The following is a 22,955-nucleotide window of genomic DNA, read 5'->3' as shown; positions in this document are numbered from 1 at the left end:
TTTACTGAGAGGTCATACTGTTGACATGTGAGGTTTGACACCAGACCATATGTTTCTGAGGGGCATTTGTTTTTACCTGAAACACACAGCACAATATTTAGAGCTCACTAGGTTCTCACATGTGTCCAGAACAATGACAGAAACTGTACAGGCCCCTCTTTCCAGGAGCTTATCCTCCAGTGCAAAAGGCGTCAGCCCAGGGAGACCCATTTGGTCTGCTAACCCACAGAGCTGTCAGGTACTAAATACGTGTTGTTTTAAGCCACTACGTTTGTGGTGATTTGTAATTGTGGCCACAGAAAACTAACTCAGGGTCGCAGACTTGGGTTTAGCTCCAAAAAGGCTTCATGGCGGTGGCATTTCATGAGAAATGAAAGGCCTGGTGCATCGAAGGAGCCAGGTGCTGTTACTAATCACTGCTACTCAAAGTGTGGTCCCTTCTGAACAGCATGGTGGAGACCGGCCTTCTGCTGGAAATGCAAAATGTCAGGCTGGACCCCAGACGTACTGAGCCAGAGTCGGCAGGTTAGCAAGATCCCCAGGTGATCTACATTCACATTAAAGTTGGAAAGGCACTAAATTCGATTTATTAAAAATTACATTAAAATGTGGAGAAATCTTTGGTACTTCTTCCTGACACACAAGGTTGCTGGAAAAAAAGTATTTAAACACACCACAAAAAGGATTCTAGACATTTCTACTTCTCTTAAATCACACCGAAAGCCCTTCAGTAACATCCATTTACCCCTGCCTGCAGAGGGTTTTCCTTCTTTGAAAATTCCCATGAGTTGAAAGATGATACATGTCAAACATTTTTACACCTTTAGAATCCCTGGAATGGTACTCACAGAGCTGGGTTGTGGGGGACAAAACAATTTCATTCACATAATACCTTTTCTTTAATGACTTTAATATAAAAGACAGCAATGTTCAATATTTCACATAATATTAAAAAGTTTTAAAACCCTCTAAGTATTTAATGAAAATAAATTTATTGAAGGATAGCAACGACTACAAAATTAATACTACCAAATCATTACTGGTGCCTTTATAATTGAAGGGTAGGTGGAGAAAATACCAAACAAAAATACGAACATTTAAAACTACATTTTATCCAGCCTTTATCTTTTTGCTAATTCTTATATATATTAGAAGATATAGTCAAGATTTTTCTAAAGATATTCGACTAAAGTAACACTTCACAGACTTTATAACAGCCCTCCAGCAACTACACGACACGCGGATCTTCCCACCTGTTCAGAGATTTAACAGAGGGACCCAACAAGTCTCTCTAGAAGATTTGACTAAAGAAGAGAACATTAACAGAGAGTGAGGATGGTGACCAGAATAAGAAAATCAGTATAATCAAGAAAGATATAATTATTCATTACATAATTGCAGCTTGTTAGATGATGCAACTCACTAAGTAAGTTGACTGCATGATGATGGGAAGGGGTAATGTAAATCAAAGACCTGCTTTTAAATCTCATATAATAATCTCATTTCAACCAACCAACCTGTAAAGTACAAGCACTGGATCCATTAATGTTTTAACACAGGTTACAATACAAAGGTCACACTATTAACAATACATCTTTTTCTTTACTGTGCACAATTGAAGAAAACTTCACGAGTGTGCACTGTGGGAAGTTATGGTCAATGTATACAGTACAGACAAAACAGGCACGTCCGTCATTATGTTTTTAATAAATAAAAGCGCACGAGAAAGAAAGACAATAAGCAGCACCTGAAGCCTTTGACATCTGTAACTAAATGCTGGTACCCAAATGGCTAACTGGTTAAGTTTCACTAAGAGGCGCAAAAAAAGAGCCAATTTTTGACTTAACATTTTAATTCTAGTAGAGACAAGAGCTTGTCTGGGCTTACAGTCCTGTCGCCTGATGGTGAGTAGAATACGTCCTTCAAATGTCCTATACTTTGGAAAGCAGACCCGACTCTGGAGCACTCGCCTTAATTAGGTTCTGGATTTCCTTGAACTTTGGATGGTCTTTATCGGCCACCAGCTGTAGCAGAACAGCCTCGCTGGTGGTCACGATGATCCCAGTTCGAGCAAGACGCTTTAAGAAAGAAAAACAAAGACAGATCGAGATGTAAGCATGAGAAGAAACATCAGGTTAAAACAGCAGAAGGCATGCTGAGACACAACAATTAGCATTCTCTATTAATACCACGGTCCGTAGCCATACTATCAAACTGAGTGATGGGGACGGACTTCAAACTACCCACACCACGCACCTGCTGGGATCGTTCCCAACATTATACTATGAGATGGAAACAAGGAGAAGAAAACAGTTAGCCAGGGAGAGACAGGAAATCAAGGCTAATGACTGTAAAACTTTTGGAGACCGTTCTGTGTGGCGTAGGCCCAGCTCCCATTCGGAGATGCACAGGACCCATGCCCATGGACAGGTTCTCCAGTGGGGAAGCAGCCTGCATTGTACCTAGGCCGTTTTGAGACTTGCTTTCTGCTAAAACTCCCTCACCCTGAATTGAGACAGCAAGTGTTCACTGTAACTTCCTAAAGTCTGTGCTACGCCTCCCCAGTATGGAGTGTAACTGGTTCAACCACTTTTCCCTTTTTATTTGCAAATATCCCTCTTCTGTGCTGTGATTAGCGGCATCCTCTCCTTTGTTGTCTGTAAAAGGTCACCACCTAAAGTGAACCTGTGCACAGTGCATGAGGACCTTTACCTATCGTGCCCAGAAAAGCAACAAAAGCCTGTCAAGACAAGGGTCTGCACACTCTCCCCTTGAGAGTGGCCGAGGTGCTCTGAGGCTTTTTCTCCTCTTGAGAGAGAAACCACGCTGTCCCTTTTCCTCTACGGGACTCAGCAGTCCACGTGAATTTCTCCATGTGAATTTCTCGTATCTCATCCACAATGTTGTGGACCCCACCAGCCGGGGTCCGCATCATAAAACAATGACTTTCATTTCTTTTCTGTGTCTACAGACATGTGGTATGTAGCACGTGTGTCCTTCCACCAAGTAAGAAATGACTGGCGGTAGAAGAGCCACTGTGAGGTTTCAGAATGTGCCTCAGGATGGTAACAGAACCACCACTGCCGCCACCATCACTGGCCTTTTGGAATCCCTAAAGCAAAGTATATAAGTTAAGGTTGTGTAATTTCAATGACAGGTCAAAGAAACGTCCTTGCCAAATTGCTCCAGTGGAATCAATAAAAGAACTAAGGAGAGAAATTTAAGGAGGGGGAGGAGGGAAGGAGTGGAGAGTGGGAGGGAGAGAAGAGAGGGAGGGAGGAAGGCAAAGAGGAGAAAGTGGAGAAAATGGGATGGGGAGGGGGAAAGGAGGAGGGAGGTTAGAAGAGAATTCTGGAGTAGAGATCCATTTTTTGGATGTATTAGTTATCACAAACCCTAGGCAAAAAATCAAACAAATAACAACAAAACGGGCCAACTGTTATCCCAAGAAACATCCACTGTAAGAACCATGGAAGATGAGGTGGTTAGAGAAATTCTAGGCAAGTCAGAGGAAAAGACCCAGGTCCGTCTCTCCGCAGAAAGGAGCTGCTTGAGTAGCCAGGACACACATCCCTGTGAGCAAAAAAAGCAAATCCCCCTTCAGATGGTTGCAGAGCCACAGGCCCAGCCTTCCCACTGGCAGACCCTTTCCTGTTGTCCCCAAGGACACAGAAGGAAGCATGAGCAACAGCCTGCTTATGAGAAAGCAAGTGTGGACCTGGACAACCGGACAGCAGGGAGCACAGAACAGGTGACCAGGACTCTACAGAAATCAAAAACCAGCCAGGAAAACTGTAGGAAAGAGGAAGAAAAAAGCAAGGCTGCCGGTGTCCTTTACGTTGGGTGTTACCTCTTGAGTTTTTTAGACTTTTGGAAATGAGTTTCCTCTTCCTTGCTTTTCAGTCAACTTATGATACCATATCAAAACCTTTAGAAATCTCGCCCTGGCTGGTGTAGCTCAGTGGATTGAGCACAGGCCTGTGAAGCAAAGGGTCGCCGGTTCAATTCCCAGTTAGGGCACATGCCTGGGTTGTGGGCCAGGTCCCCAGTAGGGGACACAGGAGAGGCAACCACACATTGATGTTTCTCTCCTACTTTCTCCTTCCCTTCCCCTCTCTCTAAAAATAAAAATTTTTTTAAAACCCTTAGAAATCTCAAAGGACTGTGCCCTCGACTATGCCCTGGCCGGGTGGCTCAGGCGGTTGGAGCATTGTCCTATATACCCAATGTTGCAGGTTTGATTCCAGGTCAGGGCGCATACTGGGGTTATGGGTTTGATCCCTAGTCAGGGCATGAATATTTCTCTCTCTCCCTCCCTCCCTCTCTCTCCACAAGATCCTCAGGAGAGAATTAAAAAAAAAATCTCAAAGGACTATGAGCCTGCTTCTGACAGAAGGGCAGGAAATAAATACAGACCGGCTGCAGCCTGGCTGTGTATGACCAGTCGCTCAAACCTGGCTCTCGCCCCCCGCGGCCAACTGGCTGGCCTGCCCTGCCTTTCTTACTGCTCATTGCCAAGTCAACGGACTCCCAACGTCCAGCCTGAATCCAAATCTCACTGAATCCAAATTTGATGGCAGTGGAAGTGCTTCAGAAACTCGAGTGCCAACAAAAGTCCGTGGTCTAATCTTTCAAGTTCCTTAGTGAGGCAGGAAGGACAGAAAGCTGCCCCCAGGTCTGTGGAAGAAATCTGAAGACACGAGAAGAGCCCGTGTCCCCTGGGTCCTGCTGACCTGGGTGCGGTGTGCTCTAGGCACAGTGGTGGGCTAGGCTGGGATGCTCTGGGCACAGAAACACACTTCAGTAAAAACTAAAACCTACCCAACAGTACTTAGTTTCAAGACTGACACATGGCCAATACTGATTGGATTAAAAAGTGAGCCAACAATCTGAGTAGGGGAAGGCGTGGCACAGTTAATGCAAAGTGATTAGATCAGGCTCTTGGACCTTTCCACAGTGCCCCATGGGAAGGGGGCAGAGCAGGGAGAGAACAGCAGCAGTTTTCCCAGCCCTGGGTGGGTTCCTGCTTCCCTCCCTGAGCTACAAGGGCGCCTACAACACTGCTCCCAAACTCACTTTCTCTCCTGGCTCAAACAGGGCCAATGAAAACTACAGCTGTTTTAACTGCGCACGGGTACAGGGCTAATACTTTCCCAAAATTCTTCCCTTACATCAGTCCAACTAGGCCAAAGGAAAGGAACGATTTGTCTGACCCACAAACTAAAAAATGCAAGAGCACAAAGCCTGGACAGCCTCAGAGAGAGCAGAAGAAAAGGACAAACCCATTAAGTTTCCAAGCAACATTCACAACTCCCCAGAAGTACAAAGACATCAACTTCAAGAGAGGGTTTTATTCTATGTTACTTCGCATTAACTCCACAATTATTTGCTGAAAGAAACGATGCCTGACAGACAGTAGGTGCTCGAAAATTTCTGTTGAATAAAGTACACAACGCAGACCCTGGCAAAGAAGTGTCAGTAATGGCAACTACAAACCTTATTAGTATAATAATCTTAACGGGCAATACAGGTGCTCCCAGGAATTCTCCTCTGTAGTTGTATTCTAAAGGAACAGAGAAAAAGGGGGGCTAGCAGATTGCTGTTTACCTTTCCTAGTCATAAAATAAAAATTAACATCTCTCCCAATAATTTAGGGACAAACTGAAACACTTCTATATCACATTCAGACTAAGAAAAAAAAATCCGAAGCGTAACACGTCTCCCCCACTACCACCAGTTCCTTCTTCCCTTCCAACCTCCTCGCCTGAATCCAAGGCCATGCTGTTTGCTTCCCGCTCTTCCCTAGACCATACTCTTCCCTTCCCTCCTTCAAACTTCTTGGGACTAGGGTCTTGCAAGCTAACACATGCTTATACCTTTCTGACAGGACTAACTTCATGAAGACAACAAGTAACAACCATAAAAATAAAAGCAGCGGCTGACATTTGTGATTAGTGTGTCAGGTACTGTGCCAGGTGCTACCAATATGTTATCTCATTTAATCCTCACAAAAATCCTTCCACGTAGTGAAGATTCGTTCCATTTCACCAATACAGACATTAGGTAACCTGTCCAAGGACACAAATTTACAAAATACCAGAACCTGCACTCAAGCCTGTATGAATTCTCCACTGTTTGGACTCCTAATCACTGAGATTACAGACTACCTCTCAAGGAACGGGGTTCAGATGGTAAATAGCTATGGTTTTACTTTGAATCTCCTGAGAAGATGGAATTGCCAATAATAAAAATCTTCTGTAACAAATGCCATGATAACATGTCTAAAAAACTTAGATGACTGTAGAACAAAAGTCCTTGAAATGTTTTTACAAGCAAGGAAGGGTTTTGTTCCTTGTATGTTTTTAGTTTTCACGTTCTTGGAAATGCTTCCAGTTCCAGACCTCAGCAACACCAGAAAGATCAATGTCCACAGAGAGAAAAAGCTGTGAGCATCTGACAGTGGACGTGTTTAAGCTCAGATTACTAAGGAAATCTGAATGGCAACACTCAGTACCTAACTACCAGAGAACCCAATGGGCTTTAAAATAGTTAAACAAAACTTTATAATAAAACTATTTCCACCTGTAATCCCAAAACAGGACTCACTCCTTCAGGAAAGAAACAGTGAAGGGCTGGCCAACCAGGCCTTAAAACCAACGTAGCTGCCAGCCCTCCGCACTGACCCTTCTCTCCTCTGACACTTTCTGCCCCACCCCACCGCCCCGGGGAAGACTGTGGGCCACCCAGAGAAAAGTATGATCGCTTAAAGAACTTGGCAACTCAATCCACATGTACATTACTGTAAAAATTATTACAGAATTAGAATTAAACATGAAAGAAAGAGGGAGGGAGGGAAGGGAAGAGGGAGGGAGGGTCCATCTCTACAATATGGAGTGAATGTTTCAAAGGACTTTGTGCTCATTTGCTTTTCCCTAGTCTTGGAATTGGAAATGCTGAAGTATGACTACTGTTATGCAAGACTGACATAAAGTCATCGACTCCCCAATTCTAGGATATACATCGTGGCACTCCAGTGCAGAAAGGCACGGAAAACTCTGTGTGAGTGGTATCCAGTCAGACATACTTCCTGTCCCCAGGAATTCAAGTCTTGGGAAACCTAATATGAGGCTGAACCCGGCCCACTGTGCCCCAGGCTTGGCGAGACCTTGGTTAAGTTAAACCTTGGTGAGCTGTTTTTAATTTGTAAGTCTCTGCATGGCCTGGATTAAGTTTACTGGAATTCCTCTTAGTTCACGCACAAAACTACAGTAAAGTTATAAAGAAGCTCTTGGCATCACAAGTGATCTCTCTAAGGAGAGACCAATATAAAATAGGACATGGCAGTGAGACCTTAAAGGTGGGTCAACTTACAGGCCTGGCCCTGGAAATCAGTGAATCTGACCCTGTCCAGCCAAGCTCAAATTTGAGAGGTAAGTCTCTCATTGCTGTTAAATATTCAATGCTCCTCAAACTTATTGGGAAAACTTGGTAAATGATTTATTTTGCAGCAGGACAGTTACCTCGAGAGCAAACATCCTGTCCATCATGCTTCTAGATGAGGTGGCGTCAGCAACAATATGAACCTCAATACCTCGGCCAACGAGCTCCAGAGCTGTTTGTTGGATGCACACATGAGTCTAGGAGGAAAGCAAGAAATCGTACGTGATCACGCAGTAAACTCAAAGTATCCTACAAACGTGCAACCACAGTACAAAGCAGGAAGAGCACTACAGGTCTAACAATGCTGTCCTCCACCTAGCATTGCCTGTAATTTGTTAGATGATCTTGAGCACAAACAGCATCTCTGGTTTTGGTTTCCACTTTGTAAAGCTAGGAACTGGATTACATCGATGTTCCTCATACGAGGATCCTTGACCATATTCTTAGAGCTCTGTGAGAAATTTCTAAAAGATTCTCCTCTGTGTCATCTGGATGACCTTCACACAGCTGATGAATACCACTCAGTTTTGATGCCGCTCACAGTTGGGTTTATTTCTGAATTCACACCGAGTGCCTAACACAAAGAATGAGTCTGCAGTACTGCAGACTGAGAAAGCAGTGGGAAAACTGAGTGGTTACAAGGCAGTCGGGAGTAAAGACAGATCAAGTGAAAAATAACTTGTGACACAGGCAAAAAAATACCCAGTATATATCACCAGCAAGTATATTAAACGGGTTCCATCTTTCTTAGGACTAACTTGTATATCGTTAGTGGAAAACTCAGAGTAAAAGCTTGCTCCACCAATAACTGGATTATACAACAAATGAAAGCAGATTTCAGTTAAGGCCGTGATGCTAATCCTTATCCTTTTATGACAAGAGAGCTCTGGAGAATTACCAACTGACATCTCATTAAAATTAGCACTGGAGGACTGCCCAAAGATGATTTTCATCAGGCGTGAGGTCTGAGGATGATGAAGGAGCAAAGAGTGCACAAGTCAGTTAGTTAATAGCATTTGGTGTGACATTTATACAAATGGGCTTCCTCTCCACGGTCATTATTGAGATATTCACATGTATACCTAAACCAGAAACAGCTTTCTCCTGTTAAAACCCTACTACTGAAACATCAAAAGTGTATTAATTAAACATTATTTGGATTTCACTGTTTCTATGATTTTTAAAATACTTAAAAATTTTTAGTTTGTTGTTGAAAAGATATGAATAAACACACATTCTATTTGTATGTGTCCAAAAAAACCAAACAAAAAATCATTTTAATCAGCATTAGGACTCCATGAGGATTTTTTCCTTGAAAAGGTTATATATATGTTTCAAGTGTCAGTGACAATGAACTACATGACTTCTAAGGTTTTTCTAGAGCAAAAATAGGATCCAAGGTGAAATCTTACAACACAAATAAAAATAATGCTTTCAGTGAAAATGTGTTCCAAAAGTAATGGTTGAAAGTAAAGACTCAAGAATTCGTCAACCTAGACTGAAACCCAGCTCCATCCCTTAACTGTAGCATCTCTGCTTTAGTTTCCTCATCTACTAGTATGAGAGACCAAGATACTGAGCTCAGAGGGCCGCTACACGAGGTTAATGAATTAATACCTACAGAGTTTAGATCAGTGCCATGCAAATAGTCAACACTTAATAAATGGTTACCATCTACCAGGAGTGTCCAACCCTTGGCCCACGATGGCTTATAAATGCGTCCCAACACAAAATCGTAAATTTACTTAAAACCTTGTTTTTGCTCATCAGTTTTTGTTAGTGTTTGTGTATTCACTGTGTGGCTCAAGACAACTCTTCTTCTTCCAGTGCGACACACAGACGCCAGAAGGTGGGACACCCCTGGCAGATGTCACCTGTACCATGGTACTCTACACGCAAAAATGCATTCTGGGATCAAGTTTTCTACAAATGGTATATCCAAATGTAACAAAAGGTACTTACTTCTACTCCAAATAACACAACACTCCTGACTCCAGGAATCTCTGCTAATGCTGCTTCTACTTCTGGAAGTACCATTGAAAACTTGGTCTTTGGAAGGACCAGTTTTACACCTGTTAAATCAATTTCTTGAACAGTGCTTCCAAGACCTTTAGGGTACTGTTCTGTTACAATAACTGGAATTCCTAAAATCCGAGCCCCTTGTAACTGAAAAAAAAAACAACAACAACACATAAACAAAAAACCCACAGGTAATTAGCAATACACATATGTGTGTATATATGATGTAGCTAATGCTTCAGTAAATAGGAAAACACAAACATACCAATCTTTGTCCCACACTAATGATATCCCCAAAATATTTGATGGCTGGTCTGAACCTTTCTTGCATATCACAGCAGAAAAACACGGTGCTCAACGGTGTGAGATTTCCCAAGGTAGTGAGCTGAGGAAAAAAGGAAAAAAAAAGTGATTTAGCTCTCATTATACAATGACATTTGTTTTCAGTGGAGGTCAATAAAGAAAGAGAACTGTTCCTATGGTTTGACCCAGCAGTAAATTTCTACACCTATTACCCAAAAGAAATGATTTAAATTACAGGAAAAAAATTATTCACAAAGATGATCACTGCATTGCTTTTAACACTGAAAATTAGAAATAAATGCAGGGCCAGCAATACAGAAATGACTTCACAAATTTTAACACATTCACATGGCGAAACATTTTTTAGCTAATTAAAATAGTAGATGTATATATGCTCTCAAAAACTATGAACCACCTAAAAAGAAATGCTTATAATCTAATGTTAGTATTAAAAAACAGAGCACTATTCAACAGTATTTCAATAATGTAAAAAATGTGAATAAAAAGTAGAAGCAAATATATGAAAATAATAGGTAGTTAATAGTCAGGGGTATCAATTTTCTCTTTATGCCTTTCTTATATTTTCCAAGTGCTACTTCAAAAACATCTCCTGAATGCTATTTAAAAATATGTATTACTTTTATAATAAAAACAAGTGTTACAACAGTAAAAAACTTGATGATGGCACTGCTCACAAGTACAAAGTAAAATTTAAAATAATCTGTAGGGAGACCATGGAACATAAAACAAATCCAGATTTACTGCCTGTCACCAAGACAGAAACATCACGATGCTCTTACTAAGAATAACTAATGAGTTCACGGAGACTGCAATGAAGTGATAACAAGCACATCACCACTGTTAAATGGACAGACATCAATTTGATGCCTGTGTTTTAAAACATATTTATCAAAACCAGGAAAGCCAATGACTTTAGATGTAAATTGGGTGCTAGATTGCCAGGCTTTGCATTGCTGTCGTTCATTACTCTAACAACTTGGGCCCAACGTGAATCTACCAGAAAGTGAAAAATCACTACTGAAAACAAGAATTTAACCTCCCCAGATTCTTAAAAGTCCATGGTGCTGTTCTTTCCACCTTCTCAAGTTACAGAAAGCTGTCAAGGTTGCAGCCTGGTCCCAAATGAACCCACACCACTACTCTTCCTAGTCACCCCCAGGCCTCCCCTCCTTTTACTCTAAAACCACCTGCACCTGATAATCACGAATAGTTTTCTATAGGAACCTGTGCCCCAATTACACGGTGGTGGCTTCACCACCAGCCCGGCCTTAGGCTGCCTTAGTGCCTCTGTGCACGGCATTCCCTCAGCAAGCAATTACTATAGGAATTAAATGAATCATTAAAAGAAATCTTTTATCCTTAATAGCATGACTATTCTCATCAGCTTTCACTTTACTCATCTATGTCCTGGTCTGAGGGACACTGGCACTTTAATCTCCTTCTGGTATCAACTCCACACATGTGCACTTATTAACCACGTGCAGTGCAACACCAAGTTCACGTCAGAATGAGCGCCTTCTGTAATTCGAACACTATGTACAGGGGGTTTCTACTCTGCCAATAAAGTATAATTAAAATAAATATTCAAGCCTTTGAAATTATATACTCTATCTTTGGCTGCTTCCTTAAAATTTTAGTGGAAGTATTATGCCATCATTTTAGTCATTTTTTAAAAGCAATGAATTACACACACACACTCAGGGGACCATTTTAAAAAGAGTCACTTTTTATGTCAGCGTACTTTAAATTCTCAGTAAACATTAAATCCTGGTTACAAAGGCTCCAAATGTATACATTTTCTTCTTGTAAATTTGAACCATATAAATTCTCCTTAGTCATTTGCCATGTGTTTAGGGCCCACTATGAAAAGCAGTTTACCTGCAACTGGCCCATTTCAAATTACAGTGAGGCAACCCAGCCAACCTCGCCCCTCCACGACAGGGAAAACCAGCAAGCACGCAGAGTCCGACTCCAGGCAGTTGCATAATTGTGTTGGACGGCGGTGCACTAACACAGTTTCTACCTGCTTAGATCTCCAGACTCTCGCAGATCTCATCTCGGACTGCACCGATTAACTCTACACATTCCTAATCGGTTTGGTTGTCTGGATTCTAAATTCACAGATGGTTATGAACAGCAAATGCAAACGCAAACTGCTGCAGATAGGCAAACGGACAGATGTAAGAAATGAGAGATGACAGAGAAAAGATTCAATATGCATTAAAAGCATATCAAAACTTGTTCTACAATCTAGACCTCTAGTGAAGGAGGAACAAGCTGTACAAAACTTATAAATTGGGACAATATCATTTTAGCACACCCATTAGGAAAATGTTAAAATTATATTAACATTTCGGGACTACAATATAAAATGGTAAAAATGTTCAAACCTATTTTGGATACCTGAAGAAATAAAACCTCACCTACCCAGAAATCCGAAATATTCAGAGTTGCAGTTTACTGGGGCTCCTGTTACCTGGGCTTCCAGTGGTGAGGTGTCCTGTTCTGGGCAGGGGACCTCATTGGAAACATGTCGTATTAGAAAGAGACTGAGGTCAGAAAATGCAGCCCTAAAATCATCACCTCTCTGCAAAACCCTTCTAGATTAGGAGCTCATCACCTACAAACCTTCATAAACAAAGAAAGAAACCAAAGGGACAAGGTGGCAAGGCACATTTCGTGCACAGATAACCAGTTGTAATCCAGTGAGCAAAAATGCCTGTTGTCTCCTCTCAAGGAGCTGGAGTTTAACTCTTGACATTGCCTTGAATGTGACCTGCACTTAGTTTCTTTCCTCAGAGTACAGCACAGAGGGAAGAGAGTAACCGGGCAGTGGAGAAACCCGGCAAACACGCCCTAACCAGATGAACAGGAAGGTAATCAGTGATGTCATGTTGCTAGTATGTGGTCTTGATATAATGTGGGAACGACCTTCGTAGTCCTCTTCTCAAAACCCACAACTCCAGCCAGTCTAAGCATGAGGGAAAAAAAAATAAGATAGACCAAAACTGAGGTACAGTCTACCAAATTATCTGACCGAAACTCCTCCAAGGTGTCAAGGTCATCAAAGACAATGAAAGTCTGGGAAACTGTCAAGAGCCCAGAGAAGACTAAGGAGACATGACAACGAAATGTAATTAGTATCCTGGATGGGATCCTGGAACAGAAAAAGGGTGACAGGGAGAAGCTAGTGAAATGAGAACAAAGTGTGGAGTTCAGTTAATGCACTAATATCGGTCCCTCAGTTGGGACAAATATGCCACGGTGATGGGGGGGAGCCACAGTAGACACAGGTATAGAGGAACTCTGTGCTATATTTGCTGTAAATCTAACACTATTCTAAAGTAAAAAGTTTGGCTTTTTAAAAAAGGTCTCCCCAGGCCTTTTTAGTAGTTAGGGAAAGAGATGGTACTTTACGGATAAACTCCATACCTTACAAGCCAAGAAAGAGGCTTTGAGGCTACAAACAAATAAACAAATAAACAAAACCAAGCCTGAAAAACTTTAACCATGACCAACCAACTATCCATCCACCCCAAATCCACATGAATCCCAAAAGCTTTTGTTAAAGCTTTTATAGCTTTAGGGTTTTGTTAAACCTGACTATAGTTCAGGGACTTCTCTGACTCATGAATTTCTCTTAAAACCTTATAGACAACTACAAATGCTGCTTATAGCCAAACATTTATATCCTGCAGCCACGAGACAGCAAAACAAAAGTGGACTTGACCGAAAGCATTCACAAGCAGAAGTGCAGCATTACAGATAAATGCACACTCAGGAAGCATGAAGAATCACATCTAAAAAAACAGGCATGTATATCTACACAGCTTCATACACCTCTGTATATCTACACATATCCCTACAACATATACATACATAAATAATATATACTTCAATACACATAGTTAAATACAAAGAGCTGATCATAGCCACTGGCTTCCTTAAGCAAGAGTTTAAGAGATCAATTCCTAGTATAAATGTTTTGTCCACTTTCTTAAGAACTGTCACAGCTGGGGTGTGACCTTCACATTCATATCCAACAGCCTCTCCATCCCACGTGCCACCATTACCATTATCATGGCAGCATTCATCCTCCCTCACGACCACGTGTGTTCAGTTTTCTTTTCTTGCTTTTTCTTTCTTGATGCCGCCAGATCTTTAGTGTTAACATTCCCAGTTGCTTAGATCGTTTTTGTTTGTACTTTTGACATTTTTTACTCTATTTTTTCCATCCCCCCTTATGCCCTCTTCCACCTCCACACCCTACTCCCGCCTCCAATCACCACACTATAGTCTGAGCTCCATTTTCTAACAATGGCTTCTACCCCCCCCACCAAGGAGTCTGTCCCCTCCTTGCTCCATCCCCCGTCGTTATTCAGGACAGGCACATACAGGGTGACTGGCCCTGCTTAGTGATGAACTGTGCACCAGGTCTCTTCTCTCCATAGAAGTAATACACGGCGAATGCCACAATGTTGAATTGAGTCCCCCGAAATTCATACATTGAATTCCTAACCCCCAGTACTTCAGAAAGTGCCTTTATTTCAAAACAGAGTCATTGAAAATGTAATTACTGGTCGTTAACATGGATTAGGGTAGGTGCCTAGTCTAACATGACTGGCATCCTTATAAAAAAGGGCAAATTTGGATTGAGAGGACTTGTGACCAGAAGGCAGAGATCAGAGTGACATGTTTGTAAGCCAAGCAATGCCAAAGAGTGCCAACAAATCACCAAAAGCCGGGAGACAGGCAGGGGACCATCTTCACAGCCCTCAAAAAAACCAACCCCGATCTCTAGCCTGCAGAACTGCGAGAAAGCACACTTCTGTTGCATAAGCCACTACATTTGTGGTACTTTGTTACAGCAGCCCTGCTGTGAACTACCACAGTGAGTAAAATTTGTATCTTTAGGAATGATCATGGTTTGGAATTGTAAATGTGATGTTTTCAAAATTTTGGCAGTCTTTAGTCACAAAATAGGCATAATCTACTTAGGGTCCAGAGGAGGACATAGGGCATCATTATTTCCCTCAGAAGCGTTTCCAAGGAAATCTGCTCACCAGCTACAGTAAGACCTTGCTCCCCTATGAGCTCACTGAAAACAGAGGTCTGTGTGATGTGACTGCCCTGGGTGACAAGGCTCCCTGCACAGCACACACACGCTGTGGACACCGGAATCTGAGTCCAAATCTCCACTTCACTCATTTCAATGACGTGAAATTAGGCAAACCCATTGTGATCTCCAAACCGCAGTTTATTAATCTGTAACAATGCAAGAAAAAGAATCTCTACCTCATGCAGCTATTGCAAGGGTTAAATGAGCTGAGTGTAGTCCATCCATACATGTACTGGGCTATTGTGACACATCTCATGTAGGAAACACACACTATACTCTGAAGTTCAATACGTTAAAGAAACTTTTTCTGAGATGAGGTTAAAAGTACCATTTATTACCAAGATCCCTTAAGAAATACACACACACAGAGCCACAAATATTGCCTAACGTGTTAACACAGCCTGCAGAATTAAGAAAATGATTCACGGAGTAGATTTCCAAATGTCACCAAAAGACTTACCATTACATGATCTGTTCCTGGCAAAACAGGTTTGGGGCTTTTTAATTTAGGCTGCAAAAGAATACTTCTCTGTGCTCCTCCAACATACTCCCATGATAAATGTTCCTTAATCAAAATCACACCATCAAACTAGCACGCCCAGGGGAAGCAGATTCCTTTTCCTCTTCTTTACAAACCCTGCCTTCGCTCCCTTCCCACCAGGAACTCTGGGATCTCTTCTAGCTATAAAATGTCTATGCCTGTGTCTAAAATAATAACAGTGGTAATAAACTTCCAAAACAGTGAAAGCTGGAGCTGAATCCCTTCCCAATTAACCACCTCAGGAAAAGGTCAAGATAACCTTCCCAGGGAAGCTCTTATCTCTGCCCACACGGAGCTGCCAGAGCCTTCCCCTCTACGTGCGGAGGCCAAACCCTCTCACTGTCGTCTACACCAGGGCCATTTCTTCCACTCTTCTACTGGGGCTCCGCCTTCCCTGGTGACAAGCTGGAAAACACTGGAGGTGGAATGACACCAAATTTACAGGAGTGTCCAGAGATGAATGTTTCTATTAGTTAAAACATGGGAACTGCCTTTTGGAAAATCTAAACTTGTAAGTCATAAAAATGACCCAAATTCCTACTGCATAATCCTCTCATTTACATTTCTTCCCCCAGGTCTCAAAATTCCTTGGACTTCAAGCATTCTGACGAAGCTAAAGACACATAAACTGTGCTTGAAACAAGAGCTCTCCTCAGCAGCCTGTAACAGAATATTTTAGAAAAGATGACATTAAGAAGTTACTACAGCCTACTATTGGCAATAGGGGTCTTCAAGTCTGCCTACAACTGCTAACCAAACAGGGGTGCACAGTGGGGCAACAAGCAACCACTGTTTTACAAGGTCACTAGCAATGGCAGTCAGAACAAACAGGAGAGCAAACTCAGACCCCTATGTAAATGGAGAATCCATTTTAGAACACACACTATGTGAGCCAGGGCCACAGAGGCTCTGAGGCCTACGTTTGGAGAAAAATAAGTCATGTTATTTAAGCACCAGCCTACATGTGGCTAAACCTAGACTCTGTCCCTGCGTCTGGGAGAAGGGGCCTAGGATCCCAGTAGTATGGCCACCCTGAGTCTAAGTGACAGACCATCTATTCCAAAGAACAACAAACATCATCAAAACAAATGATACTACAAGCTTCAGTGTGTGGCTTATTTTTCATTCTCCTTGATATTTTCAGAATTCTACGGTTGGCTGTAAGGAAGAACCTTAGCATGCTTTGCTATCTCCACCATTACCGTGGAGCCTTGAGCAGTTCCCTGTATGTTCTGCTCTTCTGAAAAATAAAGAGTTAGATGCGGTAAGGAGCTTTGGCTCTTATTCATGTCGGCATTCACCTGCCAGGCAGTTATAGCCGCCACTCAGATGTTTGTGGAATGAATATGATCTCATCTAGCCATAAATGGTCCATGTCCCTAGGATTATACAGCTGTGTTCTAAACAAGTATGTAAAATGGCCATGAAAAGAAATAGCTTCACTTTTCTTCTGAGAGAGTGTGTGTATCTGTATCTTCTCATATAGATAGAAATAAGTATCAAGTATATGAATATGAAGTGGGACCCCCCAAAACCCTGGAATTATCTTCTGGAGGGCAGACCCCTTGTAGTACAGGCTTCCCCTACTAGGTGAGAGTTCTAAGAACCCATCTGTATTGGTGTACCAGCAGGTGTTGTTCTGAGAGGCTGTATTTGGCTTCAGTGATTATTCTGGAGACTCTTTCAATGCCCATTTCACGATGGGTGATTTACAACTTCACCTGCCCACAAGGGGCTGAGTGTTCAGGAGTTTTTGACCAAAAATGGCATAACTCCCTTGCTCCTCCCTCCCTATTCACCGGATCTCACCAGAGTGACTTTTGTTTCCCCCGATGAAAAAAGTCCTCAAAAGAAAACATTTGACCAACATGGAATAAGTGAAACAAAAAATGGCACAAGTATCAAAAGGCATCAAAATCGATGAGTTCAAAAACTGTTTTAAGCAGCGGAAAAAACATCCGGTAGGTGTACTGCATCAAACGGAGAGGACTTTGAAGGGGACTGCAGTTTAAACATGTAAGAATAAATACACCACTTTTTAATAAATAAATCCTGGGGGTTTCTGGTCTCCCTTCGTATATGTGGGAAGTGTGTGTGTGCATTTATGTATGTATGTGTATCCCTCCACATTCTCTATTTTCAAGGCACCTGGCTGAAGAAGTCAAAATATTATGATTACTAAAAGAAGGTAATATAAAATGTTCAATATTTAAAAATATAGAAAGTATTATGTAGCAGATACTTAAGAATTCTTGGGCTATTTAGTGAAAACGATTTTTTAAAGGATAAAAAATAGTGTTGTTATTATTTTAAACATAACCATAAAAAATTATATTACTCCTATACCAAGCAAAATATTTCAAGATCCACAAGTGACCTGAATTATATAATGCCTTTTGATAATGTACAAGACACTTCAAGTATACACATATGAGGATGTTTAATTAAAAAGTTGTCAGACCCAGGCCTTGAATTTTTCAAAATAAAAAAATTCTATCTGGGGGGGGAACTGTGGATGGCAGTGGGGCAGGGTGCACTAGTTTGGTATCCCATCTTATTAGGTAACAGCCCACCCTCCCTCCCAACCACCACAGGAAATCACTGAAATCATCACAAAACAGTCTGCATCCTCAGAACGGCTCCAGCCCTCCTCAGTCAGTATTTGGATTCTCGCCTTTATTAATGGATTTTTCAAAGGTGCATCCAACTTCTTAGGTATTTTCGCAGCAGTAATCTAAATAGACTGACAAGGAAGGCTGCAGAGAGGTGGCGGGCATGAAAACTCTTTTTTAAAAAAATTATAGTTTAATTTTTATTTTAAATTTATTTTTCAATTATAGTTGTGACATAGACTGTTATGTTAGTTTCAGGGGTTCAACACAGTGATCAGACACCCCAGTGACTGTTTTTCTAACCACCATGTAAACTCCTGAAGACATGAACGGGGATTAGTAAACGCCTACGAACCACAATCCTCCAAATTCTCCACGGGATAGCTGGGCGTCGGAGACCACCTGCCTTCCTCTAGGTTCTGCAGGAGTAGAAAATGGACCCTTAAAGCCTTTGTCCTCTGAGCACGGGAACGTTATACAGGTTAAAGTACCTGCTTTGGATGCTTCTGGTATGAGTGCTGGGATGATAGGAAACACGACCAATTTCATAGCTGGCTGTAACTGAAAAATAACCAACTGGAGCGTGATCCTGAGAAAACAATACTTCAAACCTTGAATCCCAATTTCAGTTTGGTCTTCCAGAGAAATGGCTTACCAGTTTCTCCACTAGAGGAAAATGTTGGTGTACTACCAATACCTTATGTTTTTTCTTTTCAAAAAGGTAAATCCTCCAGTGAATTTTCTGAAGGTAAACAAACAAACAAACAAAAAAGACTATTAAACAGCCATAGTCTTTTATTAGACTATGGCTTTTAAAAAAGTATTAAAAAGCCATAAAAAATACTCAGGTACAGTAACTTTCTCAGCCAGCACGACCAAGAAATCCTGGTCGAGCGAAAGTTAATATTAAGAGGGCATTGCAGTTCTGGAGTCAAATGGCTTTTTAAATGAGTCGGTTGACAGTTATTAGGAAGAGCTTAAGCAAATGGTTATTTTACTTTAGGTTAGGGGAGGCTTCAAGTCAAGAAACTGGGAAGAGGAGGGGGAAAGGGTCTGACTCCCTAAGTTTTGGGTTCCATCAAGTGGTGAACACAACTCCAGGGAACAAACCCTAAGGCCAACACTGTCCAATAACCTCTTCCCCCACCCTACTTCTGCATCACCCCTAATAAAAACACAGCCTCTATTGCACAGCCCTTTGGTTACGCAGGAGGATGGACTTGCTCCGGGCACACAAAGCGGAGGCGGGCGGCTGTGGACCACACACGTGGGGGCGTTCGCGCGCGCCGCCACCAGGTGGGAGGTCCCCGCCCCCGCCTGGTCCGAGGACAGCTGGTGACCGTCACCTTTGGACGGACACGTTCTCTGGGCCGTCCCCGCCGCTGGCCAGTGCGAGCCACCCTTCCAAAGCCTGCTAGGAGCTCAGGGCCCGGTCCGCGCGGCGCGGGGCACCTGAGGAGCGCGGCGGAGACAGGGACGCACGGGGACTCGGAGGGGCGGCGGGGCGCGCGGCCCTCTCTCTGGACCTACCTGTATCTGCAGCGGCACAAGGCGCACCTTGCAGCGCTCGCTCACCGCGAAACCCTTGGGCAGGTCCACGTACTGGCCCCACTCCTCAGCGAAGAGCTGCACCACGAATTTGCGGTGCATGTCGAGCTGGTCGCCGTACAGGCTGAGGAACTTCTGGATGAGCAGCTCGTAGCCGGCGCCGTGGGGCACGGACGAGGGCCGCGCGAAGACCGAGAAGCAGAAGAGCACAGGGACGGAGCCCGACGGGGCCCCCGCGCCTACGCCGCCGCAGCCGCTGGAGAGCGCCGGGACCGCCGCCTCCTCCGCCGCCATGTTCCCCCGAGCTTCTGCCGGCTCCGCGGCCGCCGCGCCCCGCCTCCCCGCGCCGCCCGCCCGTCCGCCCGCTGGGGAAGGCGAAGGGGCGGGCCCTGGCGGCCGCAGCTGGCGCGCGCTCCTCCCGGCCGCGGAGGTTGGGCGCTGGGTTTGGGGTGCGCGGGGAGGCCAGCGCCTGCGCCAGCCGCCCGGACCGCCCCCTCCAACCCCCCGCTGCAGCGCGGCCGCGGGGCTTTGGGGCGCCCTTTACATCCCGCTCCGCCCACGTTCGAATGAGTGGTGTGTTCTGAGAGTTCAGAGTTGTGCTTGGGGCCACTTGGCGTCTAGTCTGAACCTGCTGCGTTACCTGTTGGCCTGGTGCGGAGGTTTGCAGCCCTTCGCGAAGATGGCAGCAGTAATCCTCAAAGCAGGGGGCCAGGCTGATGCCGTAGGAGCAGCAGAGTTTAAAATGCTAACTTGGGGGCACTGAACGCTCAGAATTTCACGTGTTTGGGTTTTTTCCCCCAGTTCCATGGAGCATTATCTCTAGTAATGAATTTACACTTTCTGAGAGAACTTGATATGGAAACTGCAAAATAGAAAGTGGTTTAAGAGTAAAAATCAGGACTGTATATTTAAGCCGAGGACTTGTTTTTAAGCAAGTTAAAGCGATCACCTTCAGATGAAACAAGTCTTTGCCTTATTAACGCTGTAAGGTACTATAATTTACTGGAATTAGACAAGCCTACACTATGAACCAAGTTTCCTTAATATCAGGTCATGGGAAGATAGACTCATGAGTCTGAACATAAAATTATTTTAGATATTAAGGGCTTCCTGATCTTATAAATTAATAATTTTTAAGGCTTGGTTTCTCAACAGGCGTTGTAGATATTTGGAATAAACACTACTTTTTCATGGGGGCCCGTCTGGGTATTTGTAGAATGTTTCACAGCATCCCTGGCTTCTATCCACTAGATGCCAGTAGCACCCCATTCCTCACTGATCTTGTCAGTCACAAACCATTTCCAGGTAATGCCAAATATAAATTTGTTCCCAGTTGAGAACCGCTGCTTTGAAGTAATGCTAAGACTATCCTTTGGCCTTTATTGCCACTAGTACATAAGCTACTGAAAATGCTGGGGTTTTTTTTTTTTTTTTTGGCTTCTCATTAAACTTTGTTGTCTGAACCCATCAGACCCAAAATGGTATTTTTGCAGATATTACTCCATTGCAAAGTCTTATGTATACAGATGTGCAAATCTGCGCTAATAAGAGAAAAGTAGTTCCCGTAGGCTGACTGATTACAAAAGGTATCTATTCTGGGTGGAGTAATTATGAAAAGTGTTCCTTCCAATCTATAAGACCCAGCTGTCAGAACCCTGTCCTCTGCAGGAGTGCTGCCTGCCACCCAAAACCAAACAGTCATCATCCCTCATCTGACTATAATGTTATTTTCATAAATGGTGCCCATTCTTTGATATTCATACCCTTAAGAGTCACTTACCACATGGCAACCAGAGTAGTACTTTAAACACACACACACATATTTCAGAGTATACCATTTTTCTGTTTAAAATTCTCCAGTACATATAGACCTCAAGAAAATCCAGATGTTGGAATTAAAAAAATAACTTTATAGCAGCTGTTGTAAGTATATGTAAGAACATAAAGCGTGGTCATAAGAACGAACAGATGAAGAATATCAGCAGAGAGATGAAAATTACAAAAAGTAAACACATATAAATTTTAAAATGGAAAAATACAATATCTGGAATAAAAACCACACTGGATAATCTAAATATCAGACTGCAATTGCAGAAGAAATGATTAGTGAAATTATCACAAACCCCAGAACACTTCCCAGCACATACTAGTATCTCTACAAATATTTGGTGAAGGGTTATTATACTGACTATATCTTCGAGCTTACCATACTGAGAAAACAGAGGTATACTCACTGAGTCAAAGGTAATTTTTTCAGTGAATGCTTCATTTACATTGTAGATTAATACTGAGATAGCTATTAGAGGATTACTGGATTTCTCAGCAGGCTCCACACAAGACATTTTGACTTCATTTATGCTTTTTGAAACTTTGTGATAAGGAAAGCAAAAAAAGTCAGTTATGGAAATAATTTTTTAGTCTTCACCATGGAGAATTCTGACAGCTTTCTGCAAAGGAAAGGAAGGGTGTTGAGATATTATTTTATACACAGATGGAATGTGGTAAAATCAAGTGATTTGAGGAGCTACCAGATAAATTTTAGGACCAGAAGATTACCTAATAGAGACATATAGATAGGATTTACTATTACTTTATTACATCACCAAAGACCTTATGGTTGATTGCCGGCACATCCAGCTGTGACTATCACCCATAATGTGATTCAGACTCACATTAATATAAAAGTGATTGTTCAAAGTTTTCATCTAGTCATTTGATCAACAAATAATATACATTAAGAGTTCTGTGGTGAACAAGAAAGATAATGCTTTTATAGTGCTCCTTGAACTCACAGAGCTCACAATCTACCAGGGATCTGTAGACAATAAACACGTAAACAAATAAATGAATGAGATAATCCTTGTCAGTGAAAAGGCTGAGAAGAAAACCTCAGAGAGCACAGCTGGGAGTGGTAGGACGCAGGATCTTTTAAATAAATTGTCTAGGCCCTGGCTGGTGTAGCTCAGTGGATTGAGCGCGGGCCTGCAAACAAGGCAATCGCGGTTCGATTCCCAGTCAGGGCACATTCCTGGGTTGCAGGCTGGTTCCCTGCAGGCCAGTTCCCAGCAGGGGACACACAAAAGGCAACCATACATTGATATTTCTCTCCCTCTCTCCTTTCCTTCCCCTCTAAAGATAAATCTTTTAAAAAAAAAAGTAGATGGTGAGTAGGTGGTTGCATATATGTATCTGGACCTCATAGGAGAGGAAACCCATGATGTAAATATGAGACATCAGCACAAAGAAGCTAGTTAAACCATAGGAACAAATAAGATCACCTGCAGGGAGACTACAGCAAGGGCAGGAAATAGAGCGTGTGACAGAGTCAAACAAAGATGTCGAAGGTAGGGAT

General features: G+C 42.7%; 1 protein-coding gene across 1 annotated transcript; it reads right to left on the bottom strand.

Annotated features, from left to right (window-relative positions):
- Window positions 1-973: 973 nt before the first annotated feature.
- On the bottom strand, window positions 974-19,933 carry ISOC1 (isochorismatase domain containing 1). Its single transcript, XM_037138202.2, has 5 exons — window positions 19,586-19,933; window positions 9,725-9,844; window positions 9,403-9,606; window positions 7,521-7,637; window positions 974-2,078 (listed from the first exon to the last, which is right to left on the bottom strand). The coding sequence occupies exons 1-5, from the start codon at window positions 19,895-19,897 to the stop codon at window positions 1,932-1,934; spliced, it is 900 nt and encodes a 299-aa protein (XP_036994097.2). The 5' UTR covers window positions 19,898-19,933; the 3' UTR covers window positions 974-1,931.
- Window positions 19,934-22,955: the final 3,022 nt, after the last annotated feature.

This window comes from Artibeus jamaicensis, unplaced genomic scaffold, assembly GCF_021234435.1.
Source record: "Artibeus jamaicensis isolate MK-2021 breed Jamaican fruit bat unplaced genomic scaffold, CSHL_Jam_final contig_402, whole genome shotgun sequence".
Lineage (NCBI taxonomy): Eukaryota > Metazoa > Chordata > Mammalia > Chiroptera > Phyllostomidae > Artibeus > Artibeus jamaicensis.
The sequence above is the reverse complement of the archived record's forward strand: the minus strand, read 5'-3'. Positions and strand labels throughout refer to the sequence as shown.

Bases quoted from the DNA above. Each gene is read 5' to 3' on its own strand.
- ISOC1 (XM_037138202.2), bottom strand. From the start codon at position 19,897: ATGGCGGCGGAGGAGGCGGCGGTCCCGGCGCTCTCCAGCGGCTGCGGC. The intron at 7,638-9,402 runs GTAAGTACCTTT...CTTTCCTCCTAG, and splicing joins TTGTGTTATTTGGAGTAGAA to ACTCATGTGTGCATCCAACA. The intron at 2,079-7,520 runs GTAACTGTCCTG...TCTTTCTTAAAG, and splicing joins ACAGGATGTTTGCTCTCGAG to CGTCTTGCTCGAACTGGGAT.